Below are 23,032 nucleotides of genomic sequence, written 5' to 3'. Positions count from 1 at the left end.
CCTACACAGATGGATACAGATCACTTGTTTTACATAACGTGAGTCATACAGGCAGTCCAAAGGGGCAGTGTGGGGTCCGGCTGCACTTCCTATAAAATCAAATCACATAGCATTTGTTGAGCCAGAAACGGACCTCATCAACCGATTAAAAACAATCTTTACTGAGGGGTGAAAACTGCAACCTGAAATTATTCCCTCCACAGCACATACAGAAAGGAAGATCAACCGATTTCATCATGAATCACTTTAATTCTCGTCTACTTACATCTGATTCATTCCTTCTAATATGACATTACTAATTCACGATCTGAACCCTGAGATGCAGTCTGAGGTGACAGGAACACAGGACTTAACACAGGACTTTTCAAAGTGCTATCACAGCAAACAACAAAACGCATTTAAGTACCACAAACACACATTTGAAAACAGCAAGTGAGCAAACAAATGAAAACTGGTTATTTAAAATATTTAAAACATATCTCTGTGGAAAAAAGAAAAAAAATTCAATCTTAATTCAGAAGAAAATAATAGTGCAATACATTTCTACATCTTTTCTGGAAAGCCCTGTGAAGAAACAAGTTTTTGCTTAGAGTTTGGCGAAAAGCACTGTGGAATTGTAAGAAATAAAAGCAATGTCAACTGCAAAGTGTACAGCATTAAAATATCAGGGAACTTTTCAAACATTTCTTCATACAATCAGCTAAGCAAGTCACAGGAAATATTTTTCTCATTAAGATGTGTAGTGTTTTGAAATGACACTATAAATGCTTGCCATGATCTTTCTTCTCCTTTAAGTACTGCCTCAAAAGGCCAGTCACTATTAGCAGGGATGATCTCACACTGCAGTCTCAGAGCTTATTTGTAAACAATTATTAAAAGTGCTTGAACATTTGTCTTCTGATGTGACTGGTAACATGATGTTCTGTTGTAGTTTTTCCACCTCGCACATGACAGCCTTTCACACTGCCGTTTCTTTCAAGTCTTTGGCTTCAGATTGATCAGAGTCGGGGGTTCCCTCCGCTGCTCCGGCTGAACTTGAAGTTAATGATGTCTTGTCTTCTTTTTTGACCTTTTTGTAGTCTTCAGCGGTGGAGCTTTTTGTGCTGTCCTCGTTCGGCACCGTGTCCCGGCCCTGGTCTGAGGACAGCTGCAGGAACTGAGGCACCTCCAGCTGCTCTTTGGTCAAAAGGCCTCGTTGGTCATCAACCCTGCAGCACTGAGCTCTTGTCAGCATGTCCAGAAAGCCTGACGCACACACGACATCACGCTGATTTTGACGCACTTCAAATAAATAAACAACACTTCTACATCACAATACACACAGCTGCCTAAGGTATTCACATTTTATACTTACAGCATATTTATGTCATCAAATTAAACTGTGGTTCGGCTGTGTAGTGTTGTTCAAAGAGTGCCATAAAAAAAAAAAAATTAAAAAAAAATTTGAGAAAATTGAGACTGAAGGTTCATCCTCGGCCTGTAATTCAACCAGAGTAATCAGTTTCATTATTCCTTTTCTGGAGCTTCTTATTCCACCACACAATCTTCCTCAGTAGATGGAGTCGTCACTGAATTAGAATTTTAAATTTTTGTAATTTCATCTGCAGAGACAGATTGTGTGATGTGACTGAAAGCTCCCCTCTAAATGCACCCTGTGGCGAGACTGTTGAGTCAACAACTGAGAACTGTGACTAAACACAAGCTCCGACTCCTCTGTGTTGGACCTTGTCTTCAGAGTGTCCCATTTTTGCTTCCAAGGTCAAGAATGAACCTCCGTCTCAAGTGTCAACATTATTACAAAATCCTCCTACAGTATACTGTATGATGCCTCATCACTTGACACTACTGGGATGTCCTACCGTCTATGTCGCGGTTCTTACTGGGCCTGGGCTGAGTCCTGACTCTGTCTGTCTGCTGAGATGATCTGGCCTCCAGATCGCCTGCACTCACTGCTCCTGTCTGGGGCCAAAAATAGTTTCCAGCGTTATTAATGTACATTTCACACCGACTCTCTTTAGTGCAGTCAGAGTGCTCCACACAGTAACACACATAACAGTCGAAGAAGAAAATGTAAACAAATAAAAATGATCAATATGGTTCATAAACAAAAAAGACAAATGCAAGACCTTGACATGCTCCTGGTTAATATTATCTAAATAATCAAAAATCACACCCTTGTTCACATATAGTCACAGCCCTCAAATAATAATCTATATCTTATTTAGGTGATAATAACTGATATCCAATAAAACACTAACATCTTTTCTTTTAAACATTCTGGCTATGTAATTAAGCAAATACATAGCAAAATAATATTCATACATAGTTCATATGACTTTATGATGGCAATAAGATGTTTAGAAATCTATTAACATTGCCTCACCTGTGGGGCTGCAGCTGTACCACCAGCTCTGGAAATGTCTTTTCCTGCTCAAACCAAACACAGATTCAAATCAGTTTCCAAAAGCACTTACACTTAGGACTCAGGATAAAAGTAGTGATGGTACTACAGTACCCAACTTCCCTGTTGTGTTAAACACTGACATCAGCCAGATAAAACACTCCTGACAAGAAGTAAACTGGCAAACCTGGGATACAGCCACTCCGATCTAATCTACTTCCTGTTAGCGAAATGCAGCAAGTGGAGCTGAGCTGAGACGAGAAGCACTGATCCAAAGTGAAGTTGGTTCTGATCTCTCAGCAGTTGGGAAAAGAGACGAGTGAACGCAGCACCTCTTTTGGAGGGGACCATTGTAGCTAGTATTGAATATTATAGTATACATGATTCTCTCTGCTTCTCCTTGAAGTTATAACATAAGGCTTTAAAAAAAAAAAGGTCACGCATATTAACCTTTGATTTTGTCAAGTCGTATCGTCTTATTGGCCAGTTTGAACACCGTGCTGCTCATGTTCACAGGCTCATTGCTTCCAACCTAAAAACACACAGGAGAGTAGGACATGAGAGACTCCGCTGCACAGTTTTTTGGATATAAAAATACACATGAGCACATTAATAAGACGGTGTAATCCTGCTTATTCCACTCAGGAAATAGTGTAACACATTCATTCATATTAACATGCACCCAAAACCGTTGCCTAGCAATAGCTGCTCCAGGCAGGAGAGGCAGACGAGTGCTGACGGGACAGACGGACAGAATTTTTAAATAGTACAAATTAAAAATATGAGACAAGTCTGCAGCTTGACTGAAAGGTAGATGTGGGTCATCTATGGAATTGAGTTCACAGAAATATAGGATTATTCCAGAGGAACGTTGGTCGGATTGTAATTCAGCCAGAATAATCAGTTCCATTACTCCTTTGCAACTGAGAGAAAATCATTATTAATCTAATTTACTTTGAGGAACCGCTCAAGCACAGACTACATATTATGTTCTCACTCATACAGACACTCACCATGGTGACCAGGGCCTCTTGCTGTTTGAGATGGTGTTTCTGTAGCACAGCAGAGAGGGCGTCCTGCAGCGTCTTGCTGGATTTAACCATGATCCCCACGGTCTTACCAGTGAAGGCAATCTCCAGCCTGAAACACACACGCATTTCAATAACCTCCCTCGCAAAGTCAGCACAAACAATAATACCGAGTCAAATTCAGTGGGACAGCAGTCCGGCATCATTAAAATCTACCCATGCAAAGCCTCTAGTAACAGAAAAATCTGCCAGTGATTTCTGAGCAGGAACTCCATTTTAAATATATATATATATATATATATATATATATGATTGCACTGAGAGCCAGTCTGTAAGTCTGGTGTTAACACCAGGACTTCCCTCTAATATGGTGAGAAGTGGCATGCTGTAGTGGAGATGTGGGTGTGAAAGTCTGTTAGAGTGATAAAGACAGAAAAAAAAAAAAGGAAGTGAGAAGTTGACTCACGCAAACGTCACCCTGAGTTCTAGAGAGACCTGCTGATCTCTCAGTACGAAGCAGTCCTGGTCCAGAGATAAGGGCTGTTGTAGAGGGAGCACCAGTGTATCAGAGAGAGAGCAATTAAGGGGACTTTCAGAGACATCAGCATCAACCAGGAACACTTTAAAACAGGTCTCAAAAAGTTTCACAGTCAGTGAGAGGCTAGAGCGGATGTTAAAATAGGAAGAGGGTAGTCATCTGAGTCACTGAGATATTTTATTTTTGAAAAACTTATTGACTTAAAAGTTGTGGCTGATGCAGTAAACAGCTTTACCTTGTCCTTGCCATGCAGATAGATGATGACATCTTTTAGTGGGAAGCCTCTCTTCTCACACAGGCTAGCCAACATGTCTTTGATGGGCTGGCCAGTACGTGTGGGAGCCAGGGAGGCACTGCCATCAGGTAGGTAGACGCAGCAGTAGCCCCCCTCCATCCCTAATCGAACCCCACCTCCACCACCCTGCTCTGGGGACCGGGGACTCGATCTGCCATTCTGTGATGATATAATGTAATGTCTTACAACTCAAAACAATGGCGTTAGTGACGTAATGACAGACTTTCCTCTAAACTGTCAGGTTTATGGTTACACCTTGAAGACTACATTTTGTCATTCACATAGTATACTTAGTAATCCTAAAATTTTAAAACAAATTTAACAATGACCAGCCTAAGACTCAAATCCCATTGCCACAAATGCACTGACCTCTATCTGCCTGTAGAGGGAGCCGAGCTCCACACTGCTGCTCGACTTGACCGACATATTACTGAACTCTTTTCGGGGGACTAAACCATTGTTGTTGGATGCATCTGTTCTTACCAACAGGGAGAAAAGGACAAGAGGGGCAAAGGGGAGAAATTGTGAAATAAAAGCTGCATGAAGGCATAACGCAGAAGCACAAGATCAGACCATCTGAAAGGCACTACCTCCCCAGGATCCTCTTTTCTGACGCTGTTTCTCTGAAGCACTCCTGCCACCAGCCAAGCTGTTAGAGTCTGACGTCTTGCCCTGTTTCAGACAGTGATGGCAAACAGCACAATTTTAACAAGAATAACTTGCATGCTTTTTTCCCTTCCCTTCCCCTCAGTCCATTTCCTCCCACTCTTACCTTCTTGCCACTGAGTGAGGGGCCTCTGGTGGCAACATCCTCCCAGGATCCCATCCGGGCCGGCTGAGATAGAAGTTTACCTTCTACACCTGCCAAAGTGCAGCTCTGGTAGAGAGGAGAGCGCACAAAGCGCCTATAGCTGTCCATTTTCATCAGTTTAAATATCTGACACAAAACAGAGGCCAGTGGTACACACAGTCAGTCAAAAGAAAGCACCAACAACGTATCTGCATGTTATTGAGCTGATCCGGGAGAGAGAACTCGGAACAGACCTGTGCTTGAGCCTTGCTGAACATATCAGGTGTGGGCTGTTCCAGGTCCTTCTCCTCTGTCTTGGCTGTGTCGTCGATGTTGACCGAGTAGGGAGCGCTGTCAGACAGGTAGGTGTTGTAGATGGTGCGAGCTTCTGTTTTGAGCTGAGAACAAAACAGCCCCATCAGACCAACTATTTCTAAGCTGACTAAACATCTTTTTAACAAGAAGAGATATAAATCCTAGCAACACATTTCATCTCAGCACTTAGGTGAATATGCAGCCTTTAATACCCATCTAAGAAACCTCTCAATGTGTATATATACACTGACTTGGTGTCTTTACTTATTAAGTGCAGCAAGAATCAAACAAACCCTTCCCATGCATCCACAGTGCTAGTCATATGATCAATAAGTTCCTAAGGGCAATTCATTTACCAGTGAGCTAAACAACTGCAGAAACAAGGCTGATTTGCACACAGGCCACATCCCTGTCAGTTTCCACACTTCCTGTTTCTTTACCAATAGAATTTAAGTAGCCAAACAATTTTTCTGCCTGCAAGGTACAAAATAGATCTAAAAATAAAACAAAACAAAACAAAAAAAAAAACTATTATAGCAACACAGCAAGCCAGTTGCTACTTTTACTCAAAGCAGTATAACAGAAGCAAAAATTAACTGAGCCTTGTTCATTAAATATACAAACAATGTAAAGCAAAATCAAAGCAAAACAAATAATTCTGTAGCTGCAGGTCGCTACATGGACACAACTATAACTGCATAGCGAGTTTATTATTTCATTTTTTAGTTCATGAGTTCATGTTGATTAAAACACTCAATGACTGCATAATGACAAAATTATTTAACCATGTAAATGGGTAAAAAGTGGCAGCATCACACCTCATCCAAGGAGGTTGCTGAGATCTTCCTGAAGTTTTCACAAGCCTGCCAGAATAAAATGTTTTCCGCACTCACTTCAGACTTCAGGAAGGACTGTGAAGAAAGACACATACACAGTGTATGAATATACACACACATGTATATATATATATATATATATAATTTTAAATGACACCACGCATGTTGAGTGCGTCTCACCGTAAAGCAGTGTACTCCGCAGGGGTCCTCCAACAGCTTCTCAAATGAAACAGCCCAGCTCAGTACACCGCTGGCTGGGCCAGCCTCTCCACCGGGAGTCCCGGGTAGACTTGAACTGCTTCCTCCACAGCCCCGTGCAGACATGTTCAGCTCTACAACACATCCACACACACACACACACACACACACACACACACACACACACACACAACAGCTTATTAGCACAGGAAAGCACAACTAAGAACAAGAGTTAACCTTCTGTTACTTTTACACACACACATACTTCAGTGAAACCCAGTTTGTTTTTTTGACCCTGCTTACCTCCATCTGACACTGCCTGGCTCTGTGAATAGAGAGATAGAGAGTTGGATAAGATAAGTAACATTAAAAAAAATACATAAATAAATAAATCTGAAAAGATGGAATCTTATCAGCTGTTACCCACCAACCCGTGGTATTAAAGGACAATTCCCATTGATTGTGATAAAGAAATTGCATTTAAATATACCTATTCACTAATCGGTGGCAAACTACGGAACAAAAATCCACTCTGATGAAAAAATGTTCGCATTTGCTGTACATGTCGATATCACAGCCTCAGCTTTACAACGTACATAGCACAGTGCGATCAAAATAGCACTAATAGAGCAGCCACACATGTATTCAAAAGTGCAAAGGCATACATTTAGGAAGTGAAATGTGAATACCAGCTGCATGTGTTTTGCTTTTTATTTTTTTTTTTTCCCCTCTGTGACAGTGTAGTGCAATCAGTCAAGGCTGTTTTCACAGGAAGTGGTTGTGACACAGATGACAGTGGCTCTCATTCAGCTTTCAGAGCTCATATCTTGTAAGGGTTCTGTTTCAATTCCAACACTCTCATAGTTAGAAATACTGATGGTTAATTTTGCAAGGCGTCTGCACATAGTCTTGTGCAGACGACCAAGTTTGGTATTTTAGAAAAAGAGGATCAGCAGGTTATCTGTCTGGATATTAAAGTTCTGAGAATAACATTTACAAAACAAAAAGACAAAAGAAAAAGGCCTTCATGCATGCAGTTTGCATGGTTTTTTTTTCTGTACCCCCACCCACCCCTCCAGACTACAAACATGCAGATTTCAACTCTAAAATTACCCAGAGGTGTGAACATGAGTGCATTTGTCAACATTCCTGTGAATAGCAAGCTGTCCACAGTGTGGGTGGGTTTGAACTTTATGAAAATAATTATTTACATGAAGTGATCTGTGCTCAACATCCCAGTCATTCCTACACACATGTCTTCCTTGACAGTATTAACCATGTGACCAACGAACATCATCATTATGTGGACATACGTGATCAAATACATTCTCTAACACTAGAAGGGCCCTTGGAGAGAGCATACCAAAGACAACAGTCCACTCTTTAATGATACGCAAACCTGCAAGAGAAACCACTACACAGATATTTCCAAGTATTAGAATTATGTCAAAATATGATTGTGTTTTATGACCCACTAGAAGTTTTTTTTTTGGAGGGGGGGGGGGGGGCGTTTCTGAGTGTCAGTCTTCGGGTAGTGGGATTGTAGCCTCCAGCCAATAACTGTAGGCTAAAAACACAGCGACCAGGCAACATCGCAGACTCTGTCCCCGTCATGGACGTATAAAGAGCTGCAGGTCTGCGTGTCTTTTTGTCTGTCACACAAAATCCAGCACTGTGGCACCTACCTACAGGGCTGTGCAAAACGTGTGGACACAACAAGTGCTGTGAAACAACAAGAAACTTTTTATTTCCGATTCACGTCGCTCCTTCACTTAATGCACTGTCTCGCTCACTCAACTGGAGTGAGTGAGCTCTGACATTATTTTCACAATTAAACGATTACTTAAAAAGTCCACAGAGACTCAAAATATTGTGGAAAAATTTCAGCAGTTTCCCAGAGCCTAAAGTCACATCTTCAAATTGCTCCGTTTGTCCAAACAGTAACAGTTTAAAACCATTTACTATCACACATGACAAATGAAAAGCAACAAATTCCTTCATTTAGGAAGATGGACACAGCAAATGTTTTACATTCTGGCTTGAGAAAAGGCAGAAGAAATTATCTGATAATCAAAATAGCTGGCTCTAAATGCACGTCTCCACCGTGAATCGGTTCATATGGGTTCTTCTAGGCACTTGCTACACCCTTCCCCCAAGTTTCATGGAAATCTGACTGGTAGTTTTCTTGTGATCTCGCTGTCAAACCAACCAACAAACAGAACCCAAAACTCCTTGATGTATGTGACAAGAGGGATCCACAACTCTGAAGTTGTTTCCTTCAACAAACTGCATATGTGCACGCAAAGACAAAGCGTCCCGACAACAGCTCAAAGATCTCGGCAACTGACGAACTTTGATAAGGGCTGCAGGTGTGAGCGCCTCAATGGCCCTACCTCTTCAGCTTTTTCTTTTTATTATTTCGCTCTAACGTTCAAATTCTGGCTCCAGAAACACGACACGTCCGTCTCCACAATTGACCAAAAGACCAACATGCACTTAATCCACATTTCTCACCAAATTGTAATAAAAGCCAGTGATTGCCTCAGCTGTGCACCTTTTGATCTCATACGCCGCAACAGAGAACTAGGTATTCTCTGCAAATTCTTTCAAGGACAGACAAGACATGCATATGTGCACAACAAGAGTCTGATGCAGTGCCAATTACAGGAACATTTCCAATAGAACAAAATCGAAACCACACAGTGCACCTTTTTATCAAATATAGCAACATCCAGGTATTCCCTGCTTCTACACTACATCATTACACACTTAGATTTGCACCTTTTGCAGAGTTGAGACAAATTCAGAAACACAGTCTCGCACAGAAGGCCGCCAACTGTGCCTACACATGACAGACCGGCAAACAGGCATTGCTTGGTTTCCGCTTCTGACTCAGGCAGGCCTGGGCTGTTTTCAGCATATCTATTAAGAGTAGCCACACAGCCTGATTGGTTCTGATACTGTTAAGGAGTTGAGACAGACAAATACGCAAGTGACGGCTCTTTGAGCATGGTTAAGGAGAGCAGACCAAAAGAGTGGACCAACGTTTAAAAAAAGACATTCTTGTTTACCAAATTCTTACAAGGCTACAACTTAAAACGGCATTTCACTCACAACAAACTGAACTCCTGTGTATTTATCTTCAAGTAAGCTTCGCAGAAACAAAACACTAGATCCAAAGGACATCTGCAGGAGCAAACCAAACTGCTAAGTAAGTTGCTAACTCACCATGTGGCCAACAGGTATCCCTAGAGCATTGCAGTTCTTCGCCATGGTGGCCCAGACACCAGACTAGAAGCTGAGGTCTTAAAGAGATGTGTACACTGTCAAGGGAAACAGTATAGTGCTCCACCCAAACATGATGCACACCCTTCACTCACTCACACACACACACATATACACACACTCAAACTCATCACTTGAGTCTTACTGCCACTTCCTGCCTGGAAGGGAAGTCCTGCCATAGCAACAAGCCACAAAAGAGGAAGTATGGTTACTATGACCAAATTGTTCTCAGCCAATGTCTTGAGAAACACTGTGATGTGGGCATTTGTTAGCAAGACAAATGTACTCATTCTGCTTCTGATGTAGTCACTGTATGAGTGAGTTGACGCAGCTTACAACCGTTATACAATCCAGATCTGAAAGCAGTTTTGCAGTTACAATACTGCAGCTGAGAGGGTTTCTTTAACACACGTGAAACACTTTTCTTCTCCTTTTAATGCATCGTCGTTTTGCATAAAGTGAAATTCATGGTAGGCCAAGTGGTTGATATTCATGGAGTATTTTTAACTTCACATCTCCCAACAAGTTTTTTATGGAAAAACTTCAACAGCTCACGTTGCACATTTCGGACACAGGCACACACAGCATCAGAAGTTCATCATTATATGCCCATTATTCTATAACTACACCAATACCAATGAGGCCTTAGAGTCTGAACAATGTACAATGTACTTTACATTGTACTTTAATTGCTTATAGTGTTAAACACGCAAGCACTCTCCACTTACCTTGCGTGTAAAATACATTGTCATACCTTTTGGTCCGTCCTGATGCCTGCAGTTATGGTGTCATATTTCCTGAATTTTGTTTGAGCTGCAACTTTTGCCAGGCGGGAGAATCTGTGATAAAGTCCTCTAAGAGCGACCATCTTTGTGGAAACAAACACTGCAAGCCACGACGAGAGGGAAGACAATATCCGGGGGGAAAAATGGGCAAATTACAGGTGAGAATTAATTAACACCGTAGCTATTTGCCAAGTTCTGACATGCGCACAAGCTGATGACCCAGGTGGAGCGGGGCGTTTTAATCAACAGTTCACAGTCTACTGATCCTGTGAATTTGTCGTTTAAAACATTGCTGATTGAATTAGTTGACACATGTCAACAGCTTCCCTGACTTCTTTTGCTCTGATATAAATATTTTTCGTGAAAAATCTACTTCTTTTTCAAAGGGAATGAATAAATTAAAATGAGAAAACACAATTGTAGCATTAATTAAAAAAAAAAAAACATCTTGGGGAAAGAAAGTAGCGTGAACAAGAAATGTCAAATGTCGTGAAGTAAATATCCCAAAAGCAGCACTGCATGGTCAGGCTGTGATATAATCTGGTTAAGAGTATTTAGCCAAAGAAACTCTAAAATAGGCAGAACTTCCATTTTCTCACACTTCCGGTTTTGTAGGGGGCGCTCACGAGGCAGTCCAAAATAAATGGGGTTTTATGGAGCTGTGACCCCAAAATGTAACTTTCATACGGAAAAAAAAAACATTTTTGGTCAGTAGTTTTACAGTTTCAATTGTCCTTTCATACAGCTGAATGTTTGAAACATTGACCTGGTGGTGGAACTAGTTTAAATGACTGAAGCTTATTTAACAGAATATTAACAGAATAACAATATTATCAGAATATTATAGCACTTTCACTTGATAGGCATTGATCAATGGTTAGCCAATAAATTGGAAATGAAAGCCATTACTGAATAACCATTACTTAATCTGAAGCATTAAAAAAAAGTTGTCGTTATGGCTCACCATGAAATTGGTTCCTGGCATTGCCAAACATACTATATATATATCATGGTTAGGTGGAGGGAAGAATAAAAAGCTCACTCTTCCTACTCTTTTAGATTATTCATGTTTGATTAGTATTTCTCATAATGCAGCTTAATTCAATACAGTAATCATTAATAAGTGATTCCAGGCAGGCAGAACAGCTCAGAGTCAGTTTTCTCTTTGGACAGGAATCCCACGTTCTGTTCTGTTCTGTTCTGTTCTGTTCTGTTCTGTTCTGTTCTGTTCTGCCCCGTACAGCTGGTGTAAGATTTTAGGTTTGGTTAGGCATCGCTGAGGCAACTAGTTGGGGTAAGCTTTGACAGTGTGGTTGAGGTAAGGGAACACAAACTGGTGGGGAAACAACACTGTCCTATTTTATGCACTATTTTATCACCTGATTTTCATTACTGTGCATTATATGTAAGAGTGGAAAGTAACTCAGAAGTGATTTGAATCGAAAAACCAGTTTTGTTATTTGTGTGTGAGTTTGCATGATCACCTCTTTCCTTTTGTGTGTGTGTATGCTCTGTTTCCTCCCACAGTTCAAACACATACAGGTTTTGTTCAAGAAATGTTTAAATTGCCTTTTAGCTGTCCAGTGTGCACCCTGCCTCTTTCCCAGTGCAAACTGGGAGAGGCTCCAGTTCACTGTGACCCTGAATGGGATAAATTTTAATAGATAAAAGATGATCAGCAGCACCCTCTACTGGCCACCATGTGGATAAATATGGATGACTTCGGTGAAAATAATGTAATAAAATAATAAATTGTATTTCCTTGCTACTGTAGACGAGTTGAGTAGCAAACATTTGTCATTGCAGGACACTCTGAGATGTTTTTTATTATTTACTGCTGTATTCCACTTAGAGGAGGTCCTGCTATTGTGCAATGACAAGTCAAAATATCTGTTGTGCAATGAGTCAATTCTTCAAATTAAGACGTCTGTCTGTCTCTCTCTCTCTCTCTGTCTCTGTGTGTCTGGCTTGCTGTTTTTTCTCTTTCTCACAGCATGTAAAAATGCCATAATTTCAACCTAAATTACTGCTCAACTGAACTAACTGAAGTTGTTACCCAACAGCCGCAGTCTGTCATCACTTCCACCTGCAGAACATACAAACAGGGTTATTGTTTGCGCTATCATCTATTTGCATCAGTGTCAGTGTTTATGATCAAAGTAGAGCAGGGCATCATTCATCTCACTGTGTGAGGAAACAACATCACCGCAGGTAAGACGATAAAACATTTGAGCAACATAATTCTGTTTATTTTTTTAGCTTTAAAATGATATTTAATATCTTATGTACAAAATGATGGATTTGTCTGTGCTATGACATTTTCTGCTCTTAACTTGTTTAATGTTGTTCTCTTTTACTCTGAGACAATATGGCATATATTGATGTGAAGTAATGTTAAATTGTTAAAGCTACAGCTACTTAATAATATTTTTCTTTTTCAACACAGAATGGTTATGGGAAACATAGCTCTATATGTTTTGCATGGTTATATCTTCATGGGTAAGTATCCACTTTGAATTCTCCATAAATATGACTGTTTAGCTCTACACATATACATTTTATTATTGTATTTACACTTTATTCATACTTGCAGCTGCTGTTGGCTTGTTCTGTGTTCCCATCCAGTGTTTGAGAGGTAATGTCGAAGGGGAAACTCCTGCAGGTAAAAAAAAAAAAAAGGAAAGTAATCAAACTAAATGTCTCTCTATTCATAGACTGCTTCTGGAAACAATGAGGTAAAATGTTCTTAATGCTGTTCCTTCTCTCTGTTTTCCATGTGGATTCTTGTCCTCTCTGCTCAGACAGTGCAGGGCTGCGCAAGAATGGTAAGTGTTATCTTTTGTGACATTTGTTTCTTGATGATAAAGCCAATGAATTTTATATATGGTACAGGGTGTGGCAGTACAAAGAGAGTGCATCTATATTTTCTGAAAATACTTGCACATTTCTTGTATTTCTTTTTATCTTACAATGAATGAATGCCTGTGCTGTATCATGCATGCTCTGTTGAATATAGAATGTTTACTGTGACTGTATTCATTCCTTTCCATGTTTACTTCTCTCTGTAGATAGTTCATCAAACTGCACAAAAGGTAAACTCTGTGGAAGTGCTTTGAAACTCACAAACTGTCCACTATCTGATTACCGAACACTATCCTTGTTGCTTCTTCCTATATATATTTACTTTGGCCATCAGACTTTCAGGTGTCTGTCAACAGCACTGGATCCAATGTAAAGGAGGGTGATGACATCACTCTAACATGTGTACATAACCTTCTTAATTTGACTGTGTCGTTTAAATGGAAGAAGAATGGGAAGGAAATCCTTGAAGGTCAAAATGGCAGCAAGCTTGTTCTCAAAACAGTGAATAAACAAGGGCAATACACGTGCTGTGTGATTAGCCTCTGTGGCACTTATGAGTCTTCACCACACGATGTCACTGTAAATGGTAAGTAGACATCTCCCTGCTTATTTCACACAGCCACAGCCTACTGTTGCCTTGTGTAGATTTTGAATTTTGACGCATTAATCAGAGGTTTGAATGAGTGAATTTTACAGTGGAATGAAAATGAAAGAGCAGAGCTATTACTGGCACGTGTCTTCACTGTCTGTCTGTGTTTCTGCCTTTGTTATTGTAACAGACCACTCCCCATTGCTCCTGGTGATCTGTGGTGTTTCTGCCTTGGTCCTGGTTGTGATCATGGGGCTGGCTATGAAGTTCAAGCTGAAAAGAGACAATGGTAAGAGCTCAAGTTTAAGTTATCTGTGATGTAACATAGCACAGGGGCCTAACATTGTTTTAATGCAAACAATGATGATACTTCTGCTGTAGGTCTATGATACTCCATGGTGTACAGATATTAGGTTTCAGATGTTTCAGATACTCATTTTGGGAAATATGTCAAACACGCATATTTGACTTTCTTGCAAAGATTAAAGTGAGAAGATTGATAACACTCTCATTTCTATCTCTAAGTAGACTTTAGCCAACAGCTTTCCTTAGTTGTGCCCAAACACAGGAAGTAACAGTTGCCTGTTTCTGTTCAAAGCTAAAAGAAATCCAGCCACAAAACCTCTAAATCATTCTGTTTTTTTTTTTTAATCTGTCCAAAAAATGAAGACTAAAAATGTCAAATTTCAGTTTTGTGCCAGAATATTTCTTGGCAGGGAGTAGTTGCCAGGCAACCAGTGGAGACTCCAGGACATTACTACCCCGAGCCAAGAAATAATCTGTGTCCAAAATGACTCCATATTTACAATATAGTGACTTTTATTGTGTGAGTGTATAAATGTATCCACTGTATACCGATAGTGGCCTCAAAAGGGCCATCTCCACGACATGTACACTCCCATGCTGACAGCCCCACAATGCAATGCATTACAGTTTATAAGTGTCAAAATGATGTGTATGTCCATGTCTATCTGTATATGTGTGTTTGTGTCTTTCTCTAAAGTTTTGTCCAGTTACATGAATCCACTGAGAAGCCTTTATGTTGTAGAACCACTCCCACTCCCACTCCTCCTTTTTGCTAGTGACCAGCTGTGGCTCATGACCGAACTTTCCACAAAATCTAATTATGTACCCTTTTTGGAATGGATCACACCCCATTGTCATGCCCTCATTTAGCCAACTGGCATGAATACAAGCACACACCTTCACAGACACACACAGTGCCAAATTTTAGGCTCCAAGGGTGAAAACTGTGACCACTAAAGCGTAATAAACTATTGAGAGACTATTAAATAGTGAGAAATAAATGAATGAATGAGAGAGTGATTTTGGACAGAGCCATAGTCAGGCACATAAACCCCATTAAGGAGCACTGTTTTGCTGTGCTGACTGTTTCACTGTTTGCAGTCTTTATGCAAAGCTAACTGCTGCTAATGCTGCTGACTCAAGCAACATATTTACCGCACAGACAGCGGCATTGATCTCCTCTTTTAACTCTTTACATGAAAACAAATGACATTTTTGCATCTCTCTAGTCATAGAATTACAGATCTGTCTATCTCTCTCTCTCCCTCTGCAGCTAAACACAGAGAGAGGATGAGACAGAGGACAGCGGTTGGGCAGAGTGGCTGTCCAGCTCCAATCACACCAAGACAGTCCTAAATAAGAGCCACTCTATTACATTCAGATATACACACTTGCATACACATACACACACACACACGTTTGCTGTTGTGATATCAAAATAAAACCTCTTTATTACCTGTCTTTGAGGCTAATTGTGTGTGATCTGGTGGGGTTACAAGCTTATGCACCAGGGTGGATCCATTGTTCAACCCAGCATTCGGGTTAACCACACCCACTGAGCAGAAAGCTTGTTCAGTTGAAGAAAAGACCCTAGAAATGTTTTAATCCAGACACACGACAGACATGCTCAAACTAATCCCACTGAATGCTCTGCTCACAGGAACACACACTACAGACAGCCCACACAGAGCAGCCTGATAGCGACCGGCATGTAATGGATATATGGGATGTTACTGCTACCCTCTCCAAGAGAGACGTGGTCATGGTGTTTGAAAGTTGATTTATGATCACAGAAATAATAAATTCCCTGCTTCAACAACATGTAAACATATATAGGTTAAAGTTACTATGTTAAGCTCTATGCATGCTGACAGTCTTCATGCTGTTCATGCTCTGCATTATCACCATTTTTCTCCCTTTATCCATATGGCAAAATCTATCTGAACTTTTTTTTTTCTATTTTAGTGTGTGAATGTGTCAGGAAGGACTATCTATTCAGTTTCCTCCTATAGCAGGTGGCTAAGGGATAATCCAGGTAAAGCCACTGTAAAGTGGAGATGGAGGGATGGACAGAGGAAGGGGGAGGGCGGATGGGGTGGCCTTTGCCTGGATGACTAGGGCTAATTCTGGCCTCCTAATCCCAGTCCCAACCGCCCTCCCCCTCTTCCTGCTTGCTAACTGTTAGGAGCAATTGACGCCCAGATAGACGTTACCATCACATACACACCTAGCACCTAACCCGCGCAAGTTTACTGAGGAGGAAGAGGGAAAAGACAAGAGACCACTGGTACCTTTTCTGAATAGCTAACCTGAGTAATCTGGATAGCTAGCACACCTGTGTGAGCTTCACTGGAGAATGTAGCTGCAGCCCTCCAGCCAAGCCACAGGAAACACGCCACCATGGGAGAAGCTCAAAAGGTAAGTGACCTGATCTGGAAGAACAGGATTCATAAAACCAAATGTGAACCTCCATATTTGTTTAAGGATGGTTATGACTTCAGAAAAACACATATTGTGTTTTACAGCACTTGTGTTGAGGTGCATCTGTACGACGGCTGGATTATCTAAAATTTGCTTGTCAAATAGTGATAATGTAATGACTGTACATCTAAATGGATACTCTAAAGTCCTTTGGTGTACAGTTAATCACTGTAATATCTATCACCTTGAATAAAATATTTAAAGTTTCAGTGCCTCTTGTATCTGCAGTGTGAGTCTGTGGGTCGTGTAGCCTTGCTTCACACTAATCACATTAAACAGCCATTATATGAATGGAGCTCCAATCAACACTAGTGCTTTTCTAAATGAAGCAACAGATTAATTCTTATAGAATGGGGATGGAAGCTACGCAAGAGCTCTGAAGAAGAAGGGCTGCAGATTGGTGGGTGGGTGGAGCCATATGGCCAAGCATGTGTGCTCACCAGTGCTGCATGTATGGGGGGAGTTTGACCTCAAATCAGTATGAGGTCAGTGAGATCAACCTTCAGGTGTGAAGTGTGTCTAAAAACCGTGTTTGACTTTTCTTTATGCGTGGATGTATATCAGAACCACAGAGGAAAGAAAACAAGATCTTTTATCATTGTAATATTCTGATTTTCCAAGAACATTACCATCCATAGAAGAGAAGTATATGCTACAAATTCTAAAGGATGATGAATATCATAAGTTTATGATCCTCCCTATTCCCCACCACCCATCCCATCCTCATCTCCACATGCAGGGCTTACTCTCTGTCATTGAGAAACTGAAGGGATCCACAGAGCAGGAGGTCAGGATAGTTCTTCTGGGGTTGGACAACGCCGGTAAGACCACCCTGCTTAAGAGCCTCGCCTCTGAGGATGTGAACACCATCACACCAACACAGGTGAGGGGAAGTTGTGTGTTAAAACTAATACACTTGCACACACACACACATAATGAACTTAAGGAAAGTTACTATAGGGCAAACAAAAAATCTCACAGCACCAACTGACAGGATTACAGATGATGTTTTTTTTTCCTTTTCTCTACCCAATGTTCACCATTAAGTGTATTTTCTATCGACTAATCAATATCTTGTTAATCAGCAAGTTACCACTCTCTAAAGACCAATGCAATTTGTCTGATGTAACAGAATCATTTTGCAAAAACAGGTTTGTTTGTTTTATTTATTTAGTTATTTTTTTGGAATGAGATTTTCCAAAAAATATGCACTACTTTCATGGCACCATAACCCAGCTTCATAAGAGGCAGGGGGATTGTATCTAATCTTGTGAGACCAGCTGGACCAGTGGACACTCTTGTTTAAAGTAATGAGATTCAGAGGACCTTTGCTTTGCTTACAAGCTGTGAAATGACTGGTCTTACAGTACACTTGCTTTAACCAACCCCAGTAAGCAAAATTATGCTGAATTTTGATCATACTGTTATACCATATCTTAAATAACCTTTCACCAAAAAATATTTCTTGGTCATATATGACCTTTGTGGTTTGCACAGTTTCTGGGAGGATCCTAATGTTGTGGTGAGATCTTTTCTTTTATCAGCTCTTTCAATGTGATTATCTAACCTCTCACCATCTAATACCCGTGCATCAATCTTAGCAAGACATGGCGCAGATGTGTGTGACTGCAGTAGTCGCTCATGGCAAATCTAAATCAAACGTGACAGATAAACACATACACTGTGCTTGATCCTTCCAGTCTTATCCTCAGATTTGCTCCTCAAATGACCCTCAGGATAAAGTCGTTATACAACCTCTCCGACTGAAACAGAAAAGAGCAGCATTATGAAAAACGGCTGCGGATTAACACAGTAATCAGTTCCGTGTAAACACCCAGAGCACATGTTGCACTCTTGCTGATTACAGGGCTGCAATACAGACTAACCGAATAGTGATTCATTTAACACACACACACCTGTGCTGTAGTACATTGCCCCTTAATGAATTGCTACACAACCGTTTGCAAGGTTTTCCAGGTGCTGCATACTGGAACCGTATTAAACTGAAGGCAGTGATGTACAGTACAGTGACACCAGCTTTGTGTTTCACTTCAGGGCTTCAACATTAAGAGTGTTGCCTCTCATGGCATGAAACTCAACGTCTGGGACATTGGAGGACAGAGAAAGATCAGGCCCTTCTGGAAAAAGTACCTGGAAAACACAGACCTGTTGGTGAGTGATGTAAACCTAATTTTAAATCAGTTTAAATTCAGTTTTCTCAGATGAAACATTTGCTTTCTTCCCTATTTGGAAGTGGCTGCTGGTTACCCTGATATCCACACAGATCGTCTCTAAAAACACACCGCAAAAAGCATGTGGAGCAATAAAAATCCATCGAGACCCATCCAAACCAGTAGTAAAATATAGGACACGGTTACTGCAAAGAGAGTTGACACATAATGCTTATACTCAGGACAGGGCAATAAATATATATACACACATTAAGCAACATAATTATATCTTGATAGAAAATAAGGAAGTTTGGTAACATTATCTTCCATTCTCAGTGAACAGACTTTTTTCTTTTTATGTCTTTGACACCTTCAGGAACTTACATTGCATACAGCAAAATGTTGAGGCCTCAAATAAACATTTTATCTGTAAATGCTTTGTGTTCACTTTTAAGCAAATTTTATTCTTACATATTTGTTCTTTCAGATTTATGTCATTGACAGTGCAGACAAGAAGCGGTTCGAGGAAACGGGACTGGTGAGCTCAATGCTGTTGTCATTTCTGCATGCAGATATGCTCCGCCAACAACCACGGCAAAACTACTTAAAGTTGAAATTAGAGTCAGAAAGTCGTAACCCAGTAACCTAAAAAAAACCTGTATGTGTGCAGGAGCTGTCTGAGCTGATTGACGAGGAGAACCTAAAGGGCGTTCCAGTGCTCATCTTTGCCAATAAGCAGGATCTGGCCACGGCATCACCGGCCAGCGAGATCGCTGAGGGACTCAATCTGCACACGTACCGCGATCGTGAGTGGCAGATTCAGGCCTGCTCAGCTGTTTCTGGGGAGGGAGTCCAGGTCAGACCCAGTCCCAGTGTTGACTTATTGATTTCCCCTCAAATGCAACCTAATCAACCATAAGAAAGTGCTCCCTGCCTTTCTGTTGTACAATATTGTATTGACAGGCAGACTAATTTAGTTTTATTTTCATTCGTCCGACAGGATGGTATGAACTGGATTTGCAACAACATTGTGAATAAGAAGAAGTGAGCCAGCGTCCCAAACAACATTGACCAGACTCAAACAGACGACCAGCATCACAGAAGCGGTTCATTTAACACCGACACACTGAACCTATGACAGATCCTGCCCCGACTCAGAGCTTTGAATAACAATTCTGTTTTTCAGTGTCATTTTTATGAAGAATTTGCAAATGTACCTAATTGAAGGACAGATTTAAACTACAATGAGTAGTTATTGTTATTCATCATTCTGTTCCAAAAATGTATGTTGTCGTTCCCCCTCATCCCCAGGATCCTTGTCTGGTGAATTTGTGTGCTTTCTTAACCACTGAGAAAACCAAGCTGAATGTGTAGAAATGTAGATCTGTTGGGGTTCATTAGTTAGACACCGGTTCAGTGTGAGTGTAAAGTATGTGTTTTGAGATTTTTGACAATAAAATAATTAGTAATTTCTGCTATTTTTCTTTCTTGGTTTCATATCTTATGTAGCCATCAGTGTAAGAAAAAAACAAAAACATGTGAGTGTGACTGTAAAATGTCAACGCCCCAATGAGTGACAAGGAACAATAACAAGCTTATCCACTCCTACTCAGCTGTCAACTTACTTTATTTTCACAGCGCAGTGACAAGCTCTTACATCGTACAGTAAGAGAGAGACTAATTGAAAGGCAAGAGTGAGAGAGAAGAGAGTTTACAATTATAAACCCGCATGGCAGAACAAGATATCAAATCTTCAAGGCGCAGCAGAACAAACAGTGCGGGAAATTACATGCAGAGAGGCTGACTAATTTGCAGCAGGGAGACCTTTCCCCAAAATGTTTGTTTTATATGTTAATTCTGGGAGTGTTATATGGCACGCGGTCTCGCTTGCAGCAATGCATTTGTCTGTTAGAGCCTGTCACAATCTACATGACGCATCTGACGTCCAGCTGTGTGTATCTGCACAGGTACAAATAGATTTAGGTTTCCGTGAGCAGTTCTGACGTTCACCTTTTGTTCTGAGATCCTCAAAAGAGGAAAAAACAAAAGATTGTTCAGATCAATGATTTCAGAAGACTTCAGTCTTTGCCCACATGCACTTCATCTTTCCTTGGAGATATATTCTAGATATTCCCTCTTCATATATTTGTCCTTCAGACTGACCTTGATCTTCCATTCGGCCATTTTGGCTCTATACTCAGCTGCAGTTGGATTTAATGGATCTTTTATGTCTATTGTCTGGAGCTGTAATTAACCATCTGAAAGCACTCTTAAGCTGGCAGGCTTTGTTCTGTGTCCTCTTCTACATCAAATTATGCTAATGAGCATGTTTTCTTTCTTCGTTCGTCTGGCATTTATGAGTGAGGTTGGGGGAAAAACAGCTCTCTGATTTACTTGCTGTTAGTAGTGCCAAAATGAGTGAATATTGAGTCATCTCTATGGTAACTAAACTTTGGTGCAAGTTCTGACACATTTTTTTAGGCAACAACTCCAGTTGGGGGAGCACAGCAGGGGGTGTAGGGCAAATTACAACTTAAGGATCATTAAAGGATCATTATGGCTGTTTGAAAGAGATCAGACACGACAGGCTAGTGAGGTGACTCTGCTTTTTGCAGGGTGTTTCTCAGTGCGGCTTCTTTTACCAACAGGTGGCAGTATTAGAAAGCCTGATTAATGTCAGGGCTGATGAGGAGACTTGGCTCTTTTCAAATAAGTGTTTTGATACACTCTAATTTGATTAATTGCTGTCCCAAATCAACAAGTTTGATTCAACAGATATTTTAATTCTTTTCAGAAGAGTACCAGAAAATTACAGCTAGATTAACCTTTATAGAATTTTTTTTATAAGCCACAGGTGATTTGTGTTGCAAAGATTGTGGCTTTAGTTGTGTGTCTATTCCTAATTTCACAGACAGCCATTAATACCTCCCAGAATCCCCATTTTGTATAAGCCACCTTAAAACACATTTATAGTCTTAAGGTGATATGATGTCACTTCCATACTAGTGGCCCCTTAGCAGATGTTGCTATGACAACCCCGCCTGTTATTCCTAGTCCACCAGCCACCTCACTTCTTCAGTCCAGCGCTCCCTCCCTTGTCCTCCATTTCATTTTCCCAAGCTGTGCTCATCAAAAGAAAGCCTGAGTCCTGCTCAGAGAGACTGAACACACACTCCAGGTACGAAAGAAAGAAACTGTGTCTGTCTTTGGTTGTCTTTGAGGAAGATAAGTGATGTTGGTAAGATTAATTATGTTTGATTTTTTTTTTTTTTTGTAACATGGCTTATTATTGTGTATGATATCATACAAATTCTGCAACATTTTAATGCCATTGTTTCCTGTTGTTTTTGTGCGTCATCATACATGCATAATTACTATCTATCTATCTGTTAGACATTATCTAATTAATGTCTTTATCTATGCATGTGGCAAACCAAATTATAGGTGTCTTTTGCCTTAACAGCTGCAACAAGGTATCCCAAAGTAACTGAGGGCACATATTGTCCCATCATGGCAGAAGTCATCCACCTGGTCTCCACGAAGCCACAGTTGCCCACAGTGACTTACCCACCCAATTTCAATGCTACCCTGACAACCTCCAGCCTCCTGACCACCACTACACTGTTCCCATGGGACGAGGTTCACATGCAAGTGCACACCATCCTGATTGTCGTCATTTTCTGTGTTGTGTGCCTCCTGCTCCTGCTCGCTTTCTTCTACGCCTTCTGTTTCCACTGCTCCATCAGTTCTTTACCCAAAGACTCGCACACAGCCAACAGATGCAGTCTGGAGCGTGAGGACGCCACCTATAAGCGCAGCTCCTCTGATACTCCATCAGTGGGGAATGTGGTCTGACTGGAACACTGAACCAGGATAACTGATATTTGACTGTCTATCAATGTATTTGTGTTAGGATAACACAGTTGTTTAAGTGGTATGTCACAGTACATAGATACCATGCAAGCCATACATACATGCAGATGGCAATCACAAAAAATGGATTTATGATGCATTTTGGAGCTAAATTCCAAGGATATTACAATTGTGTATTAGGTTTCATGGGTAAGATACAGGCACACATGCATGCATGTCACATGAGCAGCACATAAACACAATAAAAACATATCTACATCAATGGAGAATTGTTTTCAA

General features: G+C 40.7%; 3 protein-coding genes across 9 annotated transcripts; 2 read left to right on the top strand and 1 right to left on the bottom strand.

The window, feature by feature from the left end:
• Window positions 1-229: 229 nt before the first annotated feature.
• On the bottom strand, window positions 230-10,682 carry rgs14b (regulator of G protein signaling 14b). 4 transcript variants are annotated; one of them, XM_046406246.1, is made up of 16 exons: window positions 10,441-10,682; window positions 9,832-9,858; window positions 6,705-6,726; window positions 6,384-6,535; window positions 6,186-6,278; window positions 5,307-5,450; window positions 5,035-5,199; window positions 4,853-4,934; window positions 4,632-4,735; window positions 4,203-4,421; window positions 3,896-3,969; window positions 3,415-3,541; window positions 2,852-2,933; window positions 2,384-2,427; window positions 1,860-1,959; window positions 230-1,245 (listed from the first exon to the last, which is right to left on the bottom strand). In XM_046406246.1, the coding sequence occupies exons 1-16, from the start codon at window positions 10,552-10,554 to the stop codon at window positions 959-961; spliced, it is 1,836 nt and encodes a 611-aa protein (XP_046262202.1). In that variant the 5' UTR covers window positions 10,555-10,682; the 3' UTR covers window positions 230-958. The 4 variants fall into 4 exon arrangements, with proteins under 4 accessions (XP_046262202.1, XP_046262203.1, XP_046262205.1 ...); XM_046406247.1 differs by having other exon boundaries at window positions 4,853-4,928; window positions 10,441-10,680; XM_046406249.1 differs by lacking the exon at window positions 9,832-9,858 and adding an exon at window positions 9,630-9,706 and having other exon boundaries at window positions 10,441-10,593.
• On the top strand, window positions 10,496-16,048 carry LOC124068224. 3 transcript variants are annotated; one of them, XM_046406251.1, is made up of 10 exons: window positions 10,519-10,629; window positions 11,715-11,789; window positions 12,535-12,682; window positions 12,918-12,970; window positions 13,065-13,133; window positions 13,273-13,296; window positions 13,540-13,563; window positions 13,668-13,919; window positions 14,113-14,211; window positions 15,502-16,048. In XM_046406251.1, the coding sequence occupies exons 4-10, from the start codon at window positions 12,919-12,921 to the stop codon at window positions 15,582-15,584; spliced, it is 603 nt and encodes a 200-aa protein (XP_046262207.1). In that variant the 5' UTR covers window positions 10,519-10,629; window positions 11,715-11,789; window positions 12,535-12,682; window position 12,918; the 3' UTR covers window positions 15,585-16,048. The 3 variants fall into 3 exon arrangements, with proteins under 3 accessions (XP_046262208.1, XP_046262207.1, XP_046262209.1); XM_046406253.1 differs by having other exon boundaries at window positions 10,543-10,629; window positions 11,715-11,765; XM_046406252.1 differs by lacking the exon at window positions 11,715-11,789 and having other exon boundaries at window positions 10,496-10,629.
• Window positions 16,049-16,095: 47 nt separating this feature from the next.
• arl3l1 (ADP ribosylation factor like GTPase 3, like 1) lies at window positions 16,096-20,406 on the top strand. 2 transcript variants are annotated; one of them, XM_046406255.1, is made up of 6 exons: window positions 16,096-16,646; window positions 17,449-17,592; window positions 18,765-18,881; window positions 19,368-19,418; window positions 19,551-19,736; window positions 19,881-20,406. In XM_046406255.1, exons 1-6 carry the CDS (start codon window positions 16,629-16,631, stop codon window positions 19,926-19,928), a joined length of 564 nt encoding a protein of 187 aa, XP_046262211.1. In that variant the 5' UTR covers window positions 16,096-16,628; the 3' UTR covers window positions 19,929-20,406. The 2 variants fall into 2 exon arrangements, with proteins under 2 accessions (XP_046262211.1, XP_046262210.1); XM_046406254.1 differs by lacking the exon at window positions 16,096-16,646 and having other exon boundaries at window positions 17,371-17,592.
• Window positions 20,407-23,032: the final 2,626 nt, after the last annotated feature.

This window comes from Scatophagus argus, chromosome 12, assembly GCF_020382885.2.
Source record: "Scatophagus argus isolate fScaArg1 chromosome 12, fScaArg1.pri, whole genome shotgun sequence".
Lineage (NCBI taxonomy): Eukaryota > Metazoa > Chordata > Actinopteri > Scatophagidae > Scatophagus > Scatophagus argus.
This window is presented reverse-complemented; position numbering and strand designations above follow the sequence as displayed.

Coding starts and splice junctions, on each gene's coding strand:
- rgs14b (XM_046406246.1), bottom strand. CDS start 10,554: ATGGTCGCTCTTAGAGGACTTTATCACAGATTCTCCCGCCTGGCAAAA. Junction 4,422..4,631: donor CCCTCTACAGGCAGATAGAG/GTCAGTGCATTT, acceptor ATATCATCACAG/AATGGCAGATCGAGTCCCCG. Junction 2,934..3,414: donor AAGAGGCCCTGGTCACCATG/GTGAGTGTCTGT, acceptor GTGTGTTTTTAG/GTTGGAAGCAATGAGCCTGT.
- LOC124068224 (XM_046406252.1), top strand. CDS start 12,919: ATGGTTATGGGAAACATAGCTCTATATGTTTTGCATGGTTATATCTTC. Junction 12,971..13,064: donor GCATGGTTATATCTTCATGG/GTAAGTATCCAC, acceptor TCATACTTGCAG/CTGCTGTTGGCTTGTTCTGT. Junction 13,134..13,272: donor CGAAGGGGAAACTCCTGCAG/GTAAAAAAAAAA, acceptor CTCTCTGCTCAG/ACAGTGCAGGGCTGCGCAAG.
- arl3l1 (XM_046406254.1), top strand. CDS start 17,398: ATGATCCTCCCTATTCCCCACCACCCATCCCATCCTCATCTCCACATG. Junction 17,593..18,764: donor ACACCATCACACCAACACAG/GTGAGGGGAAGT, acceptor GTTTCACTTCAG/GGCTTCAACATTAAGAGTGT. Junction 19,419..19,550: donor GGTTCGAGGAAACGGGACTG/GTGAGCTCAATG, acceptor GTATGTGTGCAG/GAGCTGTCTGAGCTGATTGA.